Below are 13,414 nucleotides of genomic sequence, written 5' to 3'. Positions count from 1 at the left end.
CAAAAGACACTCTACATTTCAGAACATAGTTTCTTGGCTCATTGTGATAGCCACGCTCAAATTCCTTTGACAAAATGAAGACATTGTCTGTTTTCAATGTCACCGCTCCATTCTTCACAGCTTTAAGTGAGGAGGGAGAAAAACAGAAAAAACATGCTCCAGCGGCTAGCTAGCACCCTAGAGAACATACTGTGCCAAAAGCAGGATGTAATCATCACAGCCAACAATCAATCCATGACTGTAAAATACTCTAGATGTCATTTCAAACAGTGGCATGTTTGAATTCCTAATGCAGCACAACTCTAGATAATTACATAGAGCAGCTAATCAATACATTCAAGGGCTTATCAGAGTTGGTGGTGTCCTTGAAGTGCGCAATTAACAATCAGAGCGTTAGAGTGAGTTTGGGGAAAGTTTGTATTTAAATCCCGAGTTAAGGGCCGACAAATCAAGAACTGACGAAAAATGGCCTGCTGATACAGCATGTTGAAACAGTGTAGAGTGATAAAAACCTTGGCTGTACTAAAGAAGCATAGAGAGATGCTGATTAATAAAACACTTCAACTATTACACTGCTATTACACTTTTATTACAACACACACAGGCTCCATGCTATGCTGGGTCTGTTAATATTTTTTGAAAAATCTAACCGTAATTGATTTTAATATAGAGACACGGAAACTACAGTAGGCCTGTAAATGCAACCTGTCATGTCTATGTGAAAGTTGGAATGGTGATATGTGAGATGTATGTCTGATAAGTCATATAAAGGCCTGTGTGGTCACAGTGCCAGTGATCAGGTGTGTAATTAGATAGAGATATCCCAGAAGTCCCTGTGCCTCTCATCTGTGCATATTGGCGGTGGCGGGCAGGCGGGCTGATGATGTGTCAAGGTGTAACATGAGGCGCCCCTGAAAGACCTGCAGACACAATAACATGGCTGCCTACAGCTCTCAGCTATGTCTCTGCTACATGGGACAAGTTGTGCTCTATACAGTTCACCAGACATACAGTAGCTGAGTATTAATGATTTACACCGTAAGTGTGTGTGTGTGTGTGTGTGTGTGTGTGTGTGTGTGTGTGTGTGTGTGTGTGTGTGTGTGTGTGTGTGTGTGTGTGTGTGTGTGTTTAAGGGACTTAAAATACGTTTAAGAGACTTAAAATACCTATAAATCCACATTCTAAGTTGAAATAATATAAGTTATAAGTTGTTTTATCATATAGTTTAGGACAAAAAGATACTAGGCCTAGACTATATATTGCTAATTACTACTACATGAAAATAATGCTAATTAAAATCATTTTCATCATCATTTTCATCATCATAATTGAGTGCTGTAATGAAAACGGGTACAGTGCTGAAGCAATACAATCAATTAACATAATTCTGAACTGCAAAAGAAAACGGGTTATGTGAAAAACAACTTAACAACGAATGACCAAAAATGGCCTTTCATACCCATGCTCTTAACATGTTGTAGCCATAAGACGGATAACACTCAGCATTATCAATAGAATAAAAAACATATTGTATACATTTCAATATAGTGTACATTTCCACACATCTACGTTTATAATCATTACTTAATTGCTTTAAAAGAGTCAACTTTTTATCGAATAAAATAAATCAAATTGGGCTTGTTATTGATAAGCAATAAGTGCAAAATGGCTTTTAATTTCCGCAACAACATGAGTCTAAACACCAAATCATTCCAACGCCCAGTATCAACTTTCTGAGTTCTCTCGTGCTCGAGTTGGACCCTCACCCTCTTATCGTTCGAACCCCTACTCATACACGACTTCAAAACATTGGGTGGAAACAAAAATACAAACCGGGCCAATAAATTGGGTTTGCGACGAATACATGGCATATATTCAATTGCGCAAGGCTACATTGTCTAGCACGCTTGCCTCTTCAAACAAATACCTCTAGTAAACGTCGGCCTATTGCCTACATTTGTATTCTCTGGCTGGTATTTACTCAAGGAGTGTGCAGTCCATTTTGAACACTTTCAGTGGCAGGCTATTGTAGCCTATTGTATCGACTCCATTGCGCGTAGACTAATGTACTTACTGTAAAAACTGTATACTGGTAGTCTACCATGAACAACAGTTCGCTACCAAAGGTAGGCTATGGAGGTTTTTACGTATATAATAAACTATTTCCCAAGTGCATATGCAATGCAATTTAGTCAGGTTTGTTTCCCTGCCGGGTAAATGTAGATTTTCAAATAGCCTACCATACAATTTTGCATTATAGCCTCCTTAGATTAAATTAAATTAGCTGGAAGTGCCATAAAAATGCTAATCGACAATAGTTTGCAGAATACTCAGATATTAAATCTACTGAAAGAGAGAGTAGGCTATAATTTTCCTGAATGAGATGTCACCCTAATCAATCGAATGTCATCAGCTCTGATAGGAGTGTGGTACACGGCAGAGTAGCAGACGCTTATATTTAACAAGCCTGGCGCGACTCAAGTTTCTCTCTCTTTTCAGTGAAACATAGGCTACGCTGAGAAAATGTTTTGATATTTACAAACAAGAAGTCTATGTGTCTTTCCATATATTGCGCATAACGTAACCTAAACATTATTATAATTTTACATGAACGCAATTAGGCTTGCCTACTCATTTCTGACGCTTCAAAATGCAGTGCATAAATGACACCATTGCTCGTCAGCATTGCGTGAGTCTAAACGTTGTAACATTGTAATCTCAAATACCCATATTGCAATAATATATATATTTTTTAAATTGATTAAAAACTTACCCAATGACATGAAAGGTTTGGTTTCCATGTCTGGTGGGTTAGCTCATGCCAGCTGACACGACCGTGTGTGAGTTTTCAGGCGGGGATTGATGGCGTTATACTAAAAGGCTGGAAAGATGGCTCCAGGGCAGTAAAAGTGACAGTCTTTCAAAAGCGATGTTCGATAGAGTAAAAATGCACCTATAGTTTCTAGTTCTGTTAGCTCACTCCTTGCGCTCCCTCTCTTGGGCTAGGTTTAGAACTCCAACTACTGGATCCGCACTGCAATAGGGACCCACGTGAGGGGGACTCGCACCAACGCAAGCAAACCGCAACGACACACGAGAAAGGGGGAGTGTAAAAGGAGTCCCTTGTAGGACTTTTAGTTTTGGAAGCAAACGTGTGAAACGTGTTAAATTAAGTAGGCCTAACCTCATATAGCTGTCAGTTTAGCATCGGTCCATAAAAAACAGAATTGCTAGCCGGTATGAAACCAAGCTCTCCAAGATAGTATTTACTCACAACTTGGCATCTCAAATAACTTTGAATTGAGTCAAGGGGAGAGTAATTGAAGTGGCAATTTTCTTACTCCTTCTGTAGTGTCTTAATAGATGGGTTGAAACTAGCATTCCTCAAGTGGATTCGTACATTTGCCTTGTTAATAGATGGGTTGAAGCTAGCATTCCTCAAGTGGATTCACACATTTGCCTTGTTAATAGATGGGTTGAAGCTAGCATTCCTCAAGTGGATTCACACATTTGCCTTGTTAATAGATGGGTTGAAGCTAACATTCCTCAAGTGGATTCACACATTTTCCTTGTTAATAGATGGGTTGAAGCTAGCATTCCTCAAGTGGATTCGCACATTTGCCTTGTTAATAGATGGGTTGAAGCTAGCATTCCTCAAGTGGATTCACACATTTGCCTTGTTAATAGATGGGTTGAAGCTAGCATTCCTCAAGTGGATTCGCACATTTGCCTTGTTAATAGATGGGTTGAAGCTAGCATTCCTCAAGTGGATTCACACATTTGCCTTGTTAATAGATGGGTTGAAGCTAGCATTCCTCAAGTGGATTCACACATTTGCCTTGTGAATAGATGGGTTGAAACTAGCATTCCTCAAGTGGATTCACACATTTCCCTTGCATACACCTATTGTAGGCTATAATCCAGTCAAATCAAGGCAGTGGCACGGCCATAAACATCCATAATAGGCCTATTGAAAATGAGTACATTTGTCATATTTTAAGTATAATGACTCTCAAAGGGAGCAACTATAACTAAAGATGAAGTAATACATAGAATGACAGGGCTTGAAGAAATGGTGAAATGGGGTTACAGTAAGTGTTATTTTCCCACAACCTACTCTGACTGTCTTTCCACATCCACTGGCATCAACAGCGTTCATGAGCCATCCGCATGGCATATAAAAATCTATGTATTTATTGCAGATGCATAAAAGTTGAGGCACACTTGCACAGGCCCGGAGCTACCTATACAGCAGCATGATTTACATAACTCCCATTGCATTAGAGCACAGAGAAGTAGGTAATTTGTTCGTCATTGTTCCCCAGCTATGCTGTTTTGGGAATGACAGCATCCTATCCCTCACCACATATGCTGCACACGTGGAATAACCATGGATTTATATACATTTCACAAGAGTGAAAAATACATTTTCACTTGAGATTACATTTCACCCAGAGAATTGTTGGAGGCAGTTTTGGCAGCAGAATACTATAGCAGAGCAGCACTCTGTTTTCCCCCCTTCAAGTCCCTCCTGCCCAATATAGGAAAGGAACATTGTATCTGTATGAAGTCCTGAAGCCATCCTCTAGGCCTGTGTGGAGAGGGCTCCTCATCTCATTGAGTATTGAAGGTGTTCACCACATTTGTACAGAGGCGAGATACATAATTAATGCAATGCATGGCACTTTAAAGATCAAAGCCAGTTGTGCAATAAACCAAAAGCAAGTGTGACTGAGCAACAATTCAAGGTGTGTGTGTGTTTGTGTGTGTGTTTGTGTGTGTGTGTGTGTGGTGCCTGAATGTGTGAGGCAAGAAGGGAGTAATGGGAGAGTTCATGCATACCATGTTACACTTTCTATAGACTGAAGTGTTTTTTGTTTATTTTGCATGGACAATGTGTAATGTACAGTATATACAGTGCATTCTGAAAGTATTCAGACCCCTTGACTTTGTCCACATTTTGTTACGTTACAGCCTTATTCTAAAATTGATTAAATCGTTTTTTCCCTCGTCAATCAACACACAACACCCCATAATGACAAAGCAAAAACAGGTTTTTAGAAATGTTTGCAAATGTAATACAATAAAAAATTAAAAAACTGAAATAGCACATTAACATAAGTATTCAGTCCCCTTACTCAGTACTTTGTTGAAGCACCTTTGGCAGCATTTCAAGCTCTGTCTGGTTGGATGGGGAGCATTGCTTCTCAACTATTTTCAGGTCTCTCCAGAGATGTTCGATCGGGTTCAAGTCCGGGCTCTGGCTGGGCCACTCAAGGACATTCAGAGACTTGTCCCGAAGCCACTCCTGCGTTGTCTTGGTTGGGTGCTTAGGGTCCTTGTCCTGTTGGAAGGTGAACCTTCACTCCAGTCTGAGGTCCTGAGCGCTCTGGAGCAGGTTTTCATCAAGGATCTGTCTGTACTTTGCGTCGTTCATCTTTCCCTCGATCCTTACTAGTCTCCCAGTCCCTGCCGCTGAAAAACATTACCACAGCATGATGCTGCCACCATGCTTCACAGTAGGGATGGTGCCAGGTTTACTCTATACGTGACGCTTGGCATTCAGGCCAAAGAGTTCAATCTTGGTTTCATCAGACCAGAGAATCTTGTTTCTCATGGTCTGTGAGTCTTTAGGTGCCTTTAGGCAAACTCCAAGCAGGCTGTCATGTGCCTTTTACTGAAGAGTGGCTTCCATCTGGTCACTCTACCATAAAGGCCTGATTGGTGGAGTGCTGCAGAGATGGTTGTCCTCCTGGAAGATTCTCCCATCTCCACGGAGGAACTCTAGAGCTCTGGCAGAGTGACCATCGGGTTCTTGGACACCTCCCTGACCAAGGCCCTTTTCCCCTGATTGCTCAGTTTGGCCGGGCGGTCAGCTCTAGGAAGAGTCTTGGTGGTTCCTGTAACGAACGTCGTCGGGAGAAGGAGAGGAGGACCAAGGTGCAGCGTGGTAAGTGTTCAACAAAACAACAAAAATGACAAACGAACAGTCCTGTAAGGTGACGAAAAACACTAAACAGAAAATAACCACCCACAAACAAAAGTGGGAAAACAGGCTACCTAAGTATGGCTCTCAATCAGAGACAACGATAGACAGCTGCCTCTGATTGAGAACCATACCAGGCCAAACACATAGAAATAGAAAACCTAGACCTACAACATAGAATACCCACCCACATCACACCCTGACCAAACTAAAAATAGAAACATACAAAGCAATCTACGGTCAGGGCGTGACAGTTCCAAACTTCTTCCATTTAAGAATGATGGAGGCCACTGTGTTCTTGGGGAACTTCAATGCTGTGCCTCGACACAATCCTGTCTCGGAGCTCTACGGACAATTCCTTTGACCTCGTGGCTTGGTTTTTGCTCTGACATGCACTGTCAACTATAAAGACAGGTGTGTGCCTTTCCAAATCATGTCCAATCAATTTAATTTACCACAGGTGGACTCCAATAAAGTTGTAGAAACATCTCAAGGATGATCGATGGAAACAGGATACACCTGAGCTCAACTTCGAGTATCATTTCAAAGGGTTTGAATACCACTGTAAATAATGAATTTCTGTTTTTGTCATTATGGGGTATTGTGTGTAAATTGCTGAGGATTTAAAAACAAAACCAATTTTAGAATAAGGCTGTAACGTAACTTAATGTGGAAAAAGTCAAGGGGTCTGAATACTTTCTGAAGGCACTGTACATGTCTTTGTAGCTATAGCTGTGTATTCCCTTCAGATGTAGTTCTGATTTACACTTTTAGCAGCTTTAGAGTTAGGATTGGTGAGCCACACCTATTTAAACCCACACAAAGTGGTTTTGGTGTCCCCCATCCCCCATAGTTTTTTAACATGGCATTGTGGGAGGTCAAATACTTGTGAACTTGTTGGGAGTAGATTCTCTCCAGGCTCCGGAAAAGATCTCTGACCTCGTTACATTTCTGAAATCATTCTTCGCTCAACGCACTTCCTGTTCAAGCCCATACACATAGGAGCTCCACCAATCAGAGAGAATGTTAGGGAGTCACAGGTCAACACAACATAGGGGTAGAGAACCTGGACCAGAGAGGGAGAAGGCGAGAGAGAGCGAGAGAGAGGGAGAGAGAGAGAGAGAGAGAGAGAGAGAGAGAGAGAGAGGGAGAGAGAGAGAGAGAGAGAGAGAGAGAGAGAGAGGGAGAAGGCGAGAGAGAGAGAGAGAGAGAGAGAGAGAGAGAGAGAGAGAGAGAGAGGGAGAAGGCGAGAGAGAGAGAGAGAGAGAGAGAGGGGAGAGAGAGGGAGAAGGAGAGAGAGGGAGAGAGAGAGAGAGAGAGAGAGAGAGAGAGAGAGAGAGAGAGAGAGAGAGAGAGAGAGAGAGAGAGAGAGGGAGAAGGAGAGAGAGAGAGAGAGAGAGAGAGAGAGAGAGAGAGAGAGAGAGAGAGAGAGTTAGAGAGAGAGAGAGAGAGAGAGGGAGGGAGTAGAAAGAGAGGGAGAGAAAGATAGACATTCTTTGATACTTGTTATGATGAGTTCACTAAAATCTTAAAAATATGAAACAAATTGACTAGAGGAGGGCATAGGCTACTCCCAAGCCCCAGGAAAAACACCAGTGAGTTTTATAGTGTCCTCTCCCTTCCCTATGTGAGGAAAATGTGTATCTCTTTAGACCACAGGCGTCAAACTCATTGACGTCCTTGTCGTCAATCTTTCATTTTGGTGATTATTAGTGAGTTGGACACAGTCAAGAAACTGTATAAAGGTCCACTGTCATTTCTACACAGTTTTGATATGGTTTTAGTGATTTTAAAGTATGTTGAGTTTTTTGATTATTACATTTTTTTTCCTCAAACCATCGGCATGACGGATCGGACCGTATGTTTGGCACCCCTTCTTTAGATAATGATTCCACCACAACTCATGACTGCTGGATGACATTACAGTCTGTTCTGAAGACCACAAGGTCCCAAGTAAAGCACAGTATTGTTTAACCATTGTATAAGATTCATTGTCCCGGTTGGTGACGACTACAGAGCAGGGAGGAGAAAGAGTAAAGATTTGATTGATATTCTGTTGGTCCTCAGCAGCTCAGATGGCTGTTAAGCCTAAGGCCTGTGCTCTGTAATCGAAGACAGACACAACACATTCTTTTAAACGCCTCGTTCGCCATTGCTCTCTCATCTGCCCACTAGACCCAGCTATTTAATCCTCCTCCTTGGCCGTGATTAATAGCTGTCTGACACTTCACCTCCTTCCATATCAATTCTCAGTAGGGTGTTTTGGGTGTCCCCTGTGCTGAACACTTCAGATGCCGTTTCTCTCCCCAACCTGCACCCTTGACTGTTAATAGCGATGGCTCTTCCATTGGTCTCTCTTTCTCTCTCTACCTCCATCCCCCTGACTCCCCCTCTCTCTCTCTCTCTCTCTCTCTCTCCCTCCTTCCCCCTGACTCCCTCTCTCTCTCCCTCCTTCCCCCTGACTCTCTCTCTCTCTCTCTCTCCCTCCTTCCCCCTGACTCCCTCTCTCTCTCTCTCTCCCTCCTTCCCCCTGACTCCCTCTCTCTCTCTCTCTCTCTCTCTCTCTCTCTCTCTCTCTCTCTCTCTCTCTCTCTCTCTCTCTCTCTCTCTCTCTCTCCCTCCCCCTGACTCCCTCTCTCTCTCTCTCAATTCAATTTTCAATTCAAGGGCTTTATTGGCATGGGAAACATATGTTTACATTGGCAAAGCAAGTGAAATAGATAATAAACAAAAGTTAAATAAACAATAACAAATTAACAGTAAACATTACACACAACATTTCCAAAAGAATAAAGACATTTAAAATGTCAAATTATGTCTATATACAGTGTTGTAACGCGGTGCAAATAAGTAAAGTACAAAAGGGAAAATAACTAAACATATCTCTCTCTCTCTCTCTCTCGCTCTCTCCCTCCTTCCCTATGACTCTCTCTCTCTCTATCTCTCTCTCTCTCTCTCTCTCTCTCTCTCTCTCTCTCTCTCTCTCTCTCTCTCTCTCTCTCTCTCTCTCTCTCTCTGTCTCTCTCCCGCCTCTCTCTCTCCCTCTCCTCCTCTTTCTCTCTCTCTCTCCGTCCCTTTCCCTCTCTCTCTCTCCTTCTCACCTCCTCTCTCTCTCTCTCTCTCTCCTTCTCACCTCCTCTCTCTCTCTCTCTCTCTCTCTCTCTCTCTCTCTCTCTCTCTCTCTCTCTCTCTCTCTCTCTCTCTCTCTCTCTCTCTCTCTCTCTCTCTCTCTCTCTCTCTCTCTCTCTCTCTCTCTCTCTCTCTCTCTCTCTCTCTCTCTCTCTCTCTCTCTCTCTCTCTCTCTCTCTATCTACAGTATCTCTCCCTCTTCCCCCCTCTCTCCCTCTCCCCCTCTCTATCCCCCCCTTCTCTCTCTCTTTCCACTCAGGTAGGGAGACACACACACCACTATCACTACACTCTTTTCTATGGTAGACAGTCTCTCCCTTCCTTGTTCTTGACCATTCAGATCAAACTCATCCATAAAAGTCATTCTACTGTAGCTCCTTTCTGTGCCAATCACAGTGTTGTGCTGATCAGAGGAATCTGTACAAGAGCAAGTTTAAACCATGAAAGTCTACTTTAAGGCAGGCATTAAGTTTAGGGCATATTTTTTATTCAGAAAACCTAAGAGGCAAATTATCATTAAGAACTTCAAAGGCAAATTAGTCCAGTTATTTTAATTTATTTCTCAGATTAGAAATGAGGGGGGAAAAATCCTATTTCTATTCTGTATTTTACAAAGGTTACAGAGAGTTCTCGCTGGTATAGGTTTATTATCCTGAAACGTTGAGTTAATTACATATATGACATATAGGACATATAGGACAGAGGGATCAAGAGAGAGTAGTATAGAAAAGAGAGGAGTGCAAAGTGTACGAGATCACCATCAGGCTGGTTTCTGGTCTGAGGCATTCCGAATGGTCTGCCTCCAGGGTGGGTCTCCATGGGCAGAACCTTCAGGTTCCCATTCCTCAACCTTTTGTCTGGGGATGGCACTGAGACTATGTTGCTGGAGCAGGACGAGGTACCATACAGACCAAGACACCAGTTGTTATAATGTCTAAAACTACAATCCACTTCTTTGAGGACAGTTTAAACAAAATAGTGTCAGAGATTCTTACTATCATTTCAAAGCAAATCCATCAATAGCACTCAGTAACAGTATTTTTCCAGACCAGGATTTCATAGGCCCTGTTGCCATACACTATGATAGGCCTACTCTTTAATCCTTGAGTTTAGTTTGTGTGGCCAATTATCTTCAATGACAAAGAAGAAATCCACAGTTCATGAGATCCACAGACGCCATAGTAGAGGCTATAGTAAAGGCCTAAAATAAACTTTGAATCCAGTTGGCAATGATGCGTATAAAACACTCCAGGGATGTTACACCTTGCACGCACAGAGCCACTTCACTGACAGTGTTGCGTTTTTACAGGAGCTCATTTGATAGGAGGTGCGAAGGTGTTTGTGGATTTCTTCCTATCAGAAAGAGCCGATAGATGTAGTGAAGAAGCAGGAGGGAAAGGGAACAGTAGGGGAAAAATGCATGCTGGCTGCACAATATTTTCATAAACGATTAGAACCCATCTTGCTCACGGTCGTTATCAATATTGAACATTACATCACCGGCACTTCTAACATTCCACGCAAGGGTTTGAATCATACTCTAGGCTGTATGGTTTAAATACTGCCACAGGCTGATGAGAATCCCTCCACACTGCGGGAACCTGCGAAATTCAAGCATGCATCATTCTTTTATATCGCATTAAAGTGAAATTGGCTACGTTTAAACAGACACCACGATAAATCTCCCCGGCACTTGTCGCGTGCTGTTTTCATCACATGGTGGGAAATGCTCATCTCTCCTGAGCATCGTCTACTTACCTGGAATTGAGTCCAGCGTTATTGCATGCTGATGGAGGGATGGCAGTCTTGTGAGGGACAGATTCACTCAGTGAGTTATTGGTCTCTGTAAGGGTGAAGGTATAGTCAAGTGTTTTAGTTCTAGGCTCCAGCTGAAAGATGACGGATTCTGTCATTAAAGTACAGTACGGTCTGCTGTCAGATAAGACCTACCATCATAATCCTCCTTCTCTCACCCCTTTTAGACTCAAACCAATTAGGCAATATAAGTTCATTTCTATCTAAGTTAAACAGTATTCATACTGAACATCAGAGAGGACTAGCTAGACATGTCTGGATGTTATTAGTCGTTGCGTTTGTCCTGGGTGACTTATTTCCCCTCAGTGCAGCTGGGAGAGAGTGTGACACTGTTGGACTTCAGTTGGATAAACAGTCCCTGTGGAGGCCAGGGCTCTTGTGTACACACTGGGCACAGCACACGTTCTCCATGGGGCCTGCCGCTAGGCTGCCGTCACCACGATGGATGGCTTAACCAGGCCAGAAGTCCATGTGAGCACAGCAGTTTAAATATGACTGAAGACCTCCCCATCCATGTACAGAATCTGTCACCACACACACACACACACACACACACACACACACACACACACACACACACACACACACACACACACACACACACACACACACACACACACACACACACACACACACACACACACACACACACACACACACACACACACACACACACACAAAACCCACAGAGAAACAGACAGAAGTAGAAAGGTGAATTTATCATCACAGTTTTATAGGGTTTCCTATCAGGTGTTTCTAAGACATAGATGTGTTGGGATCTTCCCCACCTCCAGCCTGCAGCGTGCAGGCCAGAGAGTCACTGACTTGACTGAGAGTAGTTTCACTATAATGAGCAATAGCTTTGAGTAAGCAGAAATTGAAATGTTTATTACTCCGCATTACACATTTTTCTCTCCACATTGTTGGGAAAGGCCTGTAAGTAAACATTTCACGGTTAGTCTACACCTGTAGTCTACACCCGTTGTTTATGAAAATTGTATTTTATTTAGTGACACATGCAAACACACACCCAGGACTACACATAAAACTCAATGAGTTAATTATTTTAAAGGGGAATAGTCATTATTTTAAATTGGAGACGTTTTTCCTGTTTAGAAGAGGGTCTAAATGGTTTGTATCGGAGGGACTGAGCCTGGTTGCCTTGGCAGTGGCCCAGGGGGAGTGACAGAGCATCAGAGGTGCTATCTGTCTGTGTTAGCCGGCTTCCTCACAGTACACCAGCCCCAGTATATCTCTATCTGGGCAGCAGCCTGCAGAGAGCCACCCTTCCTTCACACAGCGATTATCTCCTTGTGAACTGCGAGCATGGGCCTGGCTGTGTGTGTGTTTGTGTCTGAGCCACACTCTGCCTGTGATTTACAGCACCCCTCTGCATCCCCTCTCTCTACCTCCCTCCCTCTCTGCTTCTGTCTGCTGGTCAACTGCCAGGGTGAAGGCAGCTTCCACGGCCAGTCCACCATAAATCTGGACACTTCCTTCTACTGTCTCCCACTTCGAGGGGAAGCCTGGCCTGTTGCAAACACCATTAACCCTCTTCCTCTCTGTCCACAACCCCCTACCCAACCCTGCCCCACACACCCATCCTCCATGACAAGCTTCAGCAAGGAAAGGCAACAGAAACACCCTGTCCTCTTTCCTTTCCTCTCAGACCTTAGTCTCGTAACCCCGACCCTAGGCAACAGCAGTGACTAAGGTATGGTTTCATTGAAGGACTCGTATCAAATCAAATCAAATCAGATTTGTCACATGCGCCAAATACAACAGGTGTAGACCTTACAGTGAAATGTTTACTTACAAGCCCTTAACCAAAAATGAAGTAAAAAAAAATATACCTACAAATAAATAAATAAATAAAAGTAACAAATAATTAAAGAGCAGCAGTAAAATAACAATAGCGAGGCTATATACAGGGGGTACCGGTACAGAGTCAATGTGCGGAGGCACCGGTTAATCAAGGTAATTGAGGTAATATGTACATGTAGGTAGAGTTATTAAAGTGACTATGCATAGATAATAACAGAGAGTAGCAGCAGCGTAATTGGCAACTTCGATAAGAAAAATAAAATACAAATCCGAGGTGGGTCCTCTTCAGACAGACAATTCTCCCAATAAATCACAAGGCAGACCTGCCAGTAACGTCACGATTCTAAACCAAAGTTTGCAGGCAAAACCTTGTCACTTGCGAAATGCATTCATTAAAAATAACCTCGGTGATCTCTATCTTTCTAGCCACTATTTAGTATTTTATTCAAGCGGATAAGGTAGTGACGTAGGCAGTGAGTAGCTCCTCTATTACGTACACATATTAAACCCAAACATTTAGAAAATGATGGGAGGCAACCTGGATGTCTCGAGAGACTACTCCCACCACTGTCCAACCAATGAAAGGGAAAAGGGAAAGGACCCGGCAGCCTAGTTAGTTGAAATTCTGGGTGCAGTTAGACAGCAGGCGGAGTAAAGCTG

At 42.9% G+C, this 13,414-nt stretch overlaps 1 protein-coding gene across 7 annotated transcripts in view; it reads right to left on the bottom strand.

The window, feature by feature from the left end:
- LOC139552367 (retinoic acid receptor RXR-alpha-A-like) overlaps positions 1-11,241 on the bottom strand; it is a 151,704-nt gene extending 140,463 nt beyond the window's left edge. For 5 of the 7 annotated variants that reach the window (XM_071364033.1, XM_071364034.1, XM_071364036.1 and 2 more), the window contains exon 1: positions 2,774-3,025. In XM_071364033.1, the coding sequence (XP_071220134.1) occupies positions 2,774-2,801 (28 nt within the window). In that variant the 5' untranslated portion in view covers positions 2,802-3,025. Of the gene's footprint in view, positions 1-2,773; positions 3,026-10,873; positions 10,959-11,065 lie in introns of those variants that run through there. The other 2 variants (XM_071364038.1, XM_071364039.1) reach the window with 1 other exon arrangement.
- Positions 11,242-13,414: the final 2,173 nt, after the last annotated feature.

Source organism: Salvelinus alpinus, chromosome 24 (assembly GCF_045679555.1).
Source record: "Salvelinus alpinus chromosome 24, SLU_Salpinus.1, whole genome shotgun sequence".
NCBI classification, from domain to species: domain Eukaryota; kingdom Metazoa; phylum Chordata; class Actinopteri; order Salmoniformes; family Salmonidae; genus Salvelinus; species Salvelinus alpinus.
Note: the sequence above shows the minus strand (reverse complement) of the source record. Positions and strands in the feature narration are given on the sequence as shown.